This window comes from Asterias amurensis, chromosome 2 (assembly GCF_032118995.1).
Source record: "Asterias amurensis chromosome 2, ASM3211899v1".
NCBI classification, from domain to species: domain Eukaryota; kingdom Metazoa; phylum Echinodermata; class Asteroidea; order Forcipulatida; family Asteriidae; genus Asterias; species Asterias amurensis.
Genome location: NC_092649.1, coordinates 17,718,099 through 17,727,685, shown reverse-complemented (window position 1 = coordinate 17,727,685; position 9,587 = coordinate 17,718,099). Strand labels below are relative to the sequence as shown.

Sequence of the window (9,587 nt, the reverse complement as noted above, 5' to 3'; positions counted from 1 at the left end):
CCCCCCCCCACAAAAAACACTAAACGAACAGATTTAAACAAAGAGATTTGTCATGTTTTTGTTTACCTCTATACAGCAGGCCTATCCAGTGCACTCTAACAATTACTGGAGCAGAAAAGACCCGGATCCCGGGTCCCGTTGGGCCTGACCCAACCAGTGTCAAAATTACACAGAAATGCGTCAAACTGACGCAGACACCTAATTAAAAACCGCATTTTTTTATTTTTACAACACCGGGGTCAGCCTGACCCAGAAATGGTTAAGCCTTCCTGAAGCCCAGAATCCTGGTAAACTCTGGATTTGATCTTATTGAATTCAGCGATAAAAAGCGAAACTAAGAATTGTAACGACATAAAGAATTCCTTCACACCAGAATGGACAATAATACTGTCACCAACCATGTAAATTAAAGAAAATTATAAAACATGAACAAAACTTAAAACATTATTTTACGTATTTATTTGTATATATGTACAACGAAATTTCGGCGAAGACTTCTGGTATTTCCTGTTCGCCATTTGTCAGTAACGATTTTGAGAGTCACTTTCGTTTTCGTTATTGTGACTGAAGCACGTCTAACTATCGATAAACATTTATCTGCCTAGGAGAAAAAAAAAGAGAAAACAAAAGCTTGACAATCTTGCACCTTTATTAGTAAGCCCGCAATGTTATCAATGCTTATACTAATAAAGAACATAGTAAAGAAACCGTTTTCTTAAAATAATTCGTACGACACGCAGCTACTCCATTGTGTCCATAAGGTTTTGATAATCATATACTCTTCAAAAACCAAAACAAAAAGGAAAACAAAGTAATATAACACGTAACAACTAAATACAGAAATACAAAAAACAAACACTACTACAAACAAACACATACAACGGAAACGCAGTATAAATTCACACACGCTGCAACTTTAAGGGAATCCGGTAAACATAACAAAACATCAATCTACTTTTCAGTACGATGAAAAGTTGAACCTGAGAGAATAATCAATATTAGTGTTAATATTAATGTTAATATTTAATCATAATGTTATAACTAATCTACATACAGATAAATATACATATATAAATATTTAGTTGATTAACTGATAATTATCATTAAAGATATTTATTATTTTTTCTTGTAGGCATATACAAACACCACTACAGAGTCAGTCAGTTTGAATACCACATGCCACCTAAATTTAGTTCCGCAGGATAAGTTGTGCGCCTCTTTACACGTTCCCACCCTGACGAAGAACTTCAAGCAATGTCAATTCAACATTTACCTAAATGAACTGTAGTGTGGCCAAAAACTACACCGACACTTTGTACAAGACGAGTCAAATATTAAATCTTACAGACTAATAAATGTAAATTATGACAAACGCTATTCTATCATATCAAAAGTAAAATAAAATAATTAATATAATACGATTTACTTTGACAAGTAAATTCTCGCATAGGCCTGATATAAAAAAGAAGAGACAAAACCCAACTCATTATTAAATATTGTTAAACTCCGAAAATTTAAACAATATAAAACCTAAAATTCTAACTTTAAATCGTGCAGGCGCCTCTGCGGTGGATACGCAGTTTGCGATCTAGTTACGACATGTACTGAGCCCGATAAAAATCATGCAACGACGTCACGATATAGTTGGTCAGCTTGTTGTATGTAAACATTGTGTGCACGTACATCGCCCCCAAGCCATAATAGTGTAGTACCTTAGAATTGCCAAATGAACGGCGGATAAGTTAATAACGTTCAACTAAAAGGCAGTTTCATGGACTTGTTACGAATTTTTGAAGTGACCATTTTCATTAACGTAAGAAGTTTGGGTAACACCATGTTGCTTAATCTCTCTTTCGGGTAATTGTTGTTCCGAAAAGAACCGTCGATTGGACCCATCGTTTTGGACAGTAGGCCACGCTCTTGCCGTCGAAATTTCAGACAGTACACTCCGTCGTCAGAAAATTGTTCATTCGTACTTTGATTTATGTAGGCAAAGCAGTGACTTATATAACTTATCCTTAAACTTCGTTGTGGTCACAACACCACGAGGTTTTTTTTCAAATACCTTGCACTGGCATGCAGCAGAATTTACGGACTTACGAAGACTGGTAGGGTAACAATCACATGCCAGGGACATCGCAGCCAAATTTACTGATGTGTGCTGCCCTCTTCGCTGGAAAAACAATCTGGGAAGGAATTAAACGTCATACAAAACAATTTTACATTAAAACAAAACAATTGTACTTAAAGGCAGTGGACACTATTGGTAATTGTCAAAGACTAGCCTTCACAGTTGGTGTATCTCAACACATGGATAAAATGTGAAATTTGAGCCCAATCGGTCATCAAAGTTGCGAGATAACAATGAATGAAGAAAACACCGTTGTCATACACGAAGTTGTGTGCGTTTAGATGGTTGATTTCGAGACCTCAAGTTCTAAATACGAGGTCTCGAAATCAAATTCGTGGAAAATTGTTTCTTTCTCGCAAACTATGGCACCCGTTTCTCACAATGTTTTGTACCATCAACCTCTCCCCATTACTCGTCACCAAGAAAAGGTTTTATGCTAAAAATTATTTTGAGTAATTACCAATAGTGTCCACTGCCTTAAAAAAAAAAAGCGGTATGAAACATTGTTTTTCCTTATGGACGCTGGTTAATTTGAAGAAAGCACAACTTGTACAATCCTCAAACTATAGGGCACAACGGGAGACCTTTCAGACGATAGCGGGCGTCCTACTCAACCGCCACAATCATCTCAATAGTCTCCCAGCACTATTTGGCACAAACCGACCAATGAAGTGTTTTTAAGTAACATTTTCCCCCAATTTTTTCTCTTCTGAATTGATATCTAACTTAAAATGTATGTACCCGGCATAGTGTGACTCAAATAATATATCAATATCTCCAAGATAGTAGGGCCTACTTTTAGACTTTCGAAGACAAGGTTAGTGAAGGGGCACTTTCCTTGCCCACCCCCTCCCATACGTGAGAGAAAGTGTTGGTAAATCGAACCTGAAGATTGTTATTCAAAAGAGGGCGCCACATTGCTCATTGGCTTACCTCGTTGTGCACATAGGAATCACATCCGTAGCACCACACTGATAAATCTGCATAGCTCAGTACCATAAGGTGCGATGTATCTATGCTGTGGAAGAGCATATGCTCGTTGACATAACGACCACACAGGACCTGATGAGGGCAAACAGAAAGAAACATTGCAAGTGGAAACAATATTTCTGTTTTAAACTTTCTTTTCTGAAAATACACCCAAGGGATCACCAATTGTGAAGAAAGTCAACCGCAATTGCTGTGTGGTTAACATTTTAACCAGAGCAGTATTTGTTTTTCAAAGTTACCAATGCTGTAACCCGAAGGCTTAAAGACATGCCACCAAGAAGAATGACGACGAATCAAACTATCCAGTTTTATATGTAGGAGGGAAACCCTTTTATATAAAGGCCGGTTTATAGTCGGTCGCGCGATGGTCGTGCAATGGAAATCTTGCGCGCAATCCTAAGACTGGGGCCTAAAAACTGTGCCTTTTTATGATTGCGCGACCGACTATAAACCGGCCTCAAGACCGACGTAATCAGGTTGTCCCTAAAGGCTGTGAACACCCAATTCCCATGCGGCGGCACCCCCATATATCACGCACGAAAAAAGACCAGCGCGAGCGGCAAAGCCGCAAAGCGCCTTTAGCAACTCGTTTATCTAATTAGTTATTTATATATGCACCTTCTGTGTGTTGCCCTCGGCACGCGACTTTTTTGTGCACTAATGTGAGTGTGTTGGTCACGGGGCGTGTGATCTATGGTATTGCGTCTTCTTACTGGCCAACAACTCATCACGCTCTTAATTATCAATTACAGTTCTCCCACCCAAATCTGTTGCAAAAAGTACAGACAAAACATAAGGCCCCAAAACGAGTTGCTAAAAGTGCTTCACGGATCCGCCGATCGCGCTGGTCTTTTTCCGTGCGTGACATCTGGGGTCGTGCTTGACGTCTGAGGGTGCCGCGTACGCCTTGACTAAAGGCTAATCCGAAGTGGGATTGGAACCATGGAACACGGGGTTGAATGGGAGGTCAATACACCTAAAGCCAACCAGGGCCCAATTTCATACAGCTGCTAAGCTAAAAAAAATAAGCTAAGCATGCATTTTCTGCCTCGATTAAAATAGAATTACCAACCATATTTCCACATGATTTTCAGGATGAGCAAACAACAGCTGAATATCAGTAACAAGCAATATGCGACAAATGGAAATTTGATTGGTATTCCTGTTTTTATCAAGGAAAAAATGTAATGCTAAGCAAATTGTTGTGCTTAGCAACTCTATGGAATTGGGCCCAGGGGTCGATTTCACAAAGAGTTAGGACTAGTCCTAAGAGATATCAAAAACATACAGCTAGTCCTAAGTTAGGACTAGTAACTCGTCCTAACTCAAGATAAGACTAGTCCTAACTCTTTGTAAAATCCACCCCTGGTCATTTTGTAAGGGAAGGAAAACAGGCAAAGAAATAACGATTGTTTTCTGAAACTTTGGCGTTGAAAAACATCGACAGTGATATAGCCTAATAAGACATACGAGAACGTTCCCACAACACCAAGTTTCTTCAACAACATAAACCAAGTAACAAACCATACGAACGTGTACAAAATCTCAATATAAACGTCTTTCGACCAAACCATTTGATGCGTGGATGATGTGTGACATTGCAGTTGCAAAATGATATGTTTTATGATTTAAGTTAATATTTCGCTTGGTTGCCTACAAAACAAGGCAACATTCTCTCCCTTGATAACAAAGTTTATTTATACGGCATCATTCCATCCTCATCCAAACAAACCGTCGTTATTCCGGTCTGATTGACAAAACCGTCTCCGTGGAATGTCGATGAAAGATTGATTTATAGTTTGCATGTTCTACAAGTAGGCCAATTCACGCTAATAAGCGAAACGCTGATTTCAGACCGTGCTTTCCATCTCCAAATGTCAATTTATTCTGGTCTGATTAGCACAGCCTTCTCCAAAGACTTTCAGTCAAAGATTTGGAGCTGCTACATGCCGAACATAGCAACTACATTAACGAAGCAAGTGAAATAGACAGATTCAAGTACTCGCTGTCAGCCGTTGATTCCTTCGAACCCTCTTAAAATGCTCTCGACGATGAAAACGACTTAAATGTGTCAAATTTGTGGTCGTTCATTAAACAGTGACAAGCATTCCATTTCGGTTTTTTTTTTTGACAGGCATCGTTCCACGTTACATTTTAATTTAATCATTTAACTACGACAAATACGAACTCAGCATCCACTTTTTTGAATTCATTGAACTATTTAACCATTGCTCGGTTACCAAGAAAAACAAATGATTTGTGTATTGATTGCAGCAACTTCGGTCCAAACGTGACAGCAGTACTTCATCAGGTTTGATAGTTAGCCTCTGCCATTTGGACACGCCAGTTGACCATTCAGATTGAATGCAACGTGTCCATTATGGTCCAACGGTAATTGGTAATTATCAGAGAGCTAATTATTGTTTTCAATTAAAAAACTGACATGGTATAAAGTTCATCCCGGGGGAAATAATCGAGCGTACATAATATAGCCCCCTTAAAAAAAACGTCAATTAATTGTCTTTCCGTGAAATTAAATCGATACAATTTGAAAAAAAAAAAAAAAAAAAAAAAACATGTAAACGGCATGTGTAAATTAAGTTGGCCTGCTATTATAAATTCTTTTGAAATAAAAAATCTTGAGCTTTCCGGAGGAAATAGGTTGATGTTAATGAAGTTAGAGACAGTGCTTTGAGAGCAAAATTTCAACCGAACGAAAACATGTTGACGTTCAAAAACACAAATCAATTGGTCACTTTCACAAATTGAATTCACTAACGATGGATCCTCGCCTCATTATGGATGAAACTAAAGTAATCATATGACCGACATAATTATTTATAATTGCAAAGACTCAAAACCAGAGCAGTTGTATGGCATTAGAAATGTGTTTGTGTTGGGAAACCAATCAGCCCCATAGAATTACACTATGGAAAATGGAAATTGGAAACAGTTAACAAAGCCTTATCAAAATGTCAGGGAAATAATCGAAACAAAATCTAACCGTTATAATTATTTTTCTTAGAAACAAAGTGAGCGTCACCATCAACTAAATATCCCGAGGAAAAGAAATGGTGAGTGAACGTGGCATGGCATTTAAAAAAAATGTATCAATCAGGTTGCACTATACTGTTAATTCGATGGCCATCTGGAATGTTAATTGCCAACTAAGAAGAGAAACGCAAAGAAATGACATTTCAAACACAGCATTTGGTTTGTCATTATACTTGCAGGTTTCCATGAAATTAACAATCATTAAACACAACACAAACAACATTTAACAGCCAATTTAGTACGGAATTTCTTTAGGTCCTACACTTCAACTTTTTGTTTTTCTTCTGGTTGCAGAATCGACAACCAGTGCCCCCTAAAGTGGCAACCATTATCAAAGCGACTCTCGGCAATAAGTATGGCTAAGCTTTCCTTCAAATGCAAGTTTTTGACACCCCCCCCAAAAAAAAAAAAAAAAAACCAACAAGAAATTCAATCAAACCAGCATTGACTTTGTTTGTTGGTGTCCGATGACATTCAAATTTGTTTGTTGGTGTCCGATGACATTCAAACTTCACTCTGAAACAGTATACAATAAAATGGCGTTCTGCAGTTTAATGAGCTTCCGTTCAGCAGGGACATCAAAAGACAAAAAAAAAAAAAAAAAAAAGACGTCATCTTACTTTGGTGTCATTATCCCGAGAAAAAAAATCATCTCGGGATGAGGTCATCTTATATTTGTGTCATCATCCTGCAGTAAACTGTCTCAGGTCTCAACATGTCAGATGGTACTTCCAAAGCTCCGTATATTCTTTCTCGGAGCATGCCAACTTTAAAGTTTTCCTATCAGACAAGATATTAGGTGGCTAAATGTTAAGGCCACACCACATCCCTCATTTTTCACGGACCCTTTTACGCGGCTTCACAAAAGGAAACTTGCGTAAAATAACAAACATATTTCAGACGAAAATAAACATCAAAGAGAATCAGAGACCTTCTATTTGAAACTGATGTTACTTCCGTCGACTCCATTTACGGCTTAGTCAATCTCTGCAGGTAGATCTAAGACGGGTTTTGACTATAATACTTTTCTATCTAAAAACTCATTTAAGTGGAACCTTATCCCTAACAATTTGCATCTTCGGCAAAAAATAAGTCACGGACGACAGGCATGTTCTTGTTACCTTATTCATCTTTTAAACCTTTTTTATTATTTTATTTCTCTCCACAAGTTCAATACAAAAACACACAAAAGAAATACAGATAGATATGGAGAAGGTAAGACTGAGGAAAAAAAATATATATATATAACCTAAAGGCTCAGTTTTCCCATACAAATGTTTCTAAAAGGTACAGACACGCAATATACAGGCAAAACAAAAGTAAACTCGTAACAGAGACCTTTTTTTCCTGGGGGGCGGGGGGAACAAAAGCAAATGTAGTACATACCTTGTAGCAGTGCAGACATACCCAATTTTCGCTAGTATCCTGGCATTCTAAACACGGGTCGCTGGAACTTATAGGCATTGAAGGTGGGTTTGGTAAGACATGACTATCTAGATGCGGGCACCAGGTTAAGGGCACTACAGCATGTAACTGTGCCTAAAAAGACAAGTTTGAATAACTTATGATTAAAAAAATGTAAATCTCAAATTTCGACACTTTCACAAAATGATACTGATAATAAAATCATTCATTTTTTAAAGATGCTATGTCAGATTTTTGGCCCAAACATTAAAATTAGATTTTTTTGAGTGAATGGTATTTCAAATGGTTTTGCTCGTGTTTTAATGTGTTTTAATGTTTTCTTGTATTTGATTTTTACATGTTTCAGTGCAATCACCTTTTTATATTGTATAATTACATATTTATCGTTGGCAGGGGTCTGGCTTTACACATCTTTTGATGACAGTTTGTATACTTTTGTTTTAACCTTGACAGCCCCTGTACAGCTTGTTACTATTGTGTATGTCTAAAGATTTTAAATAAATAAATAAATAAAAAATAAAAATGTTGTTATATTTACATCCATATTACGGTATGCATTTGAAACTACGAACTGTAAAGTGGTGCGCAAAAAAAGCCCACAAAAACGAACAAACCTCCGGCCCGAACAGTTCTACGATTGTGGCCGGCTTCCCACCCGCGGCCATTGCCCCCGCCTCCGCTCCACTGGCGGCTGCGCCCAATGTCTCAAGATTCTGGCTTTCATCTGCAGCGGAAAAACAGAGCGTTCAAATTTCAGAGTTAGTGACAACATTACGCATCATTAAAAGAAAAACTGTGTACATTACATGCAAAACAACTTTGCAATTTCACGTATAAACTAATTTGTTATTTTTGAAATGTTTTATTGAGTATTTTATTTATTATTGCAGGTTTTTCCCAGCAAATTTTGACACAAAATCATTAAAATTTTAGACCAATTGACCAATTAAGCCCAAATTTTCACAGGTTTGTTATTATGTACATATGATGGGATACACCAAGTGAGAACACTGGTCTTTGACAATTACCAAACGTGTACAGTGCCTTTAAAGGCAGTGTACACTATTGGTAATTACTCAAAATAATTATTAGCATAAAACCTTTCTTGGGGACGAGTAATGGGGAGAGGTTGATGGTATAAAACATTGTGAGAAACAGCTCCCTCTGAAGTGCCATAGTTTTCGAGAAAGAAGTAATTTTCCACGAAATTGATTTCGAGACCTCAGATTTAGAACTTGAGGTCTCGAAATCAACCATCTAAACACTCACAACTTCGTGTGACATGGGTGTTTTTTTTCTTTCATTATTATCTCGCAAGTTCGATGACGGATTGAGTTCAAATTTTCACAGGTTTGTTATTTTATGCATATGTTGAGATACACCAACTGTGAAGGCTAGTCTTTGACAATTACCAATAGTGTGTCACTGCCTTTAAAGACGCCAAAGGAGGTCTGAATCAGTTGAAAGTCTTAAATTTCTCACTTTCCTTATTTAATAATAATTCTATGTTGAAATAAAATCTAGGTTTGTAAAACGGGTTGAAAAAGTTCCGTTCACAATATTATTGTAGCACATGATGGACAGTGGTGTACTTTCCTGCAGTGAGTGCCGTTCTCAGCAAATGCTGGTTTGTTTTAAAATTTCAATTTTCTTAAACACGTATTACAAACAGATCAGTTTATATGGCATGACACCCTATGCAGGACCATGCCAAATGTCCTAGAGGGGTGTCATTCAGCAGGGGTCGGGGAAGTTGGTTAGAAGGGGAAGGACCAAACTCTGCCAGCGTACGTCAATTTTTAAGTCAATTGTCCATGGTAGATGAAACCAAATTATAAAACTTAATTAATTACGCAAACAAATTAGCTTAATAAATTGATCCACTCAATACCTGTTTACGTAAATAAACACACTTTGATAACAAAATATTGACACATGCAGACCAAAGTCTCTTAACCTATGGGAAAACCTTGTTAGCATGCTTTGA

At 37.4% G+C, this 9,587-nt stretch overlaps 1 protein-coding gene across 6 annotated transcripts in view; it reads right to left on the bottom strand.

Annotated features, from left to right (window-relative positions):
* Positions 1-106: 106 nt before the first annotated feature.
* Positions 107-9,587, bottom strand: part of LOC139953751 (histone deacetylase 6-like) — a 63,624-nt gene continuing 54,143 nt past the window's right edge. For all 6 annotated transcript variants that reach the window (XM_071953337.1, XM_071953321.1, XM_071953312.1 and 3 more), the window contains 4 exons: positions 8,215-8,324; positions 7,562-7,714; positions 3,065-3,193; positions 107-2,186 (listed from right to left, as the gene is read on the bottom strand). In XM_071953337.1, coding sequence (XP_071809438.1) covers positions 2,121-2,186; positions 3,065-3,193; positions 7,562-7,714; positions 8,215-8,324 — 458 coding nt within the window. In that variant the 3' untranslated portion in view covers positions 107-2,120. The remainder of the gene's footprint in view (positions 2,187-3,064; positions 3,194-7,561; positions 7,715-8,214; positions 8,325-9,587) is intronic.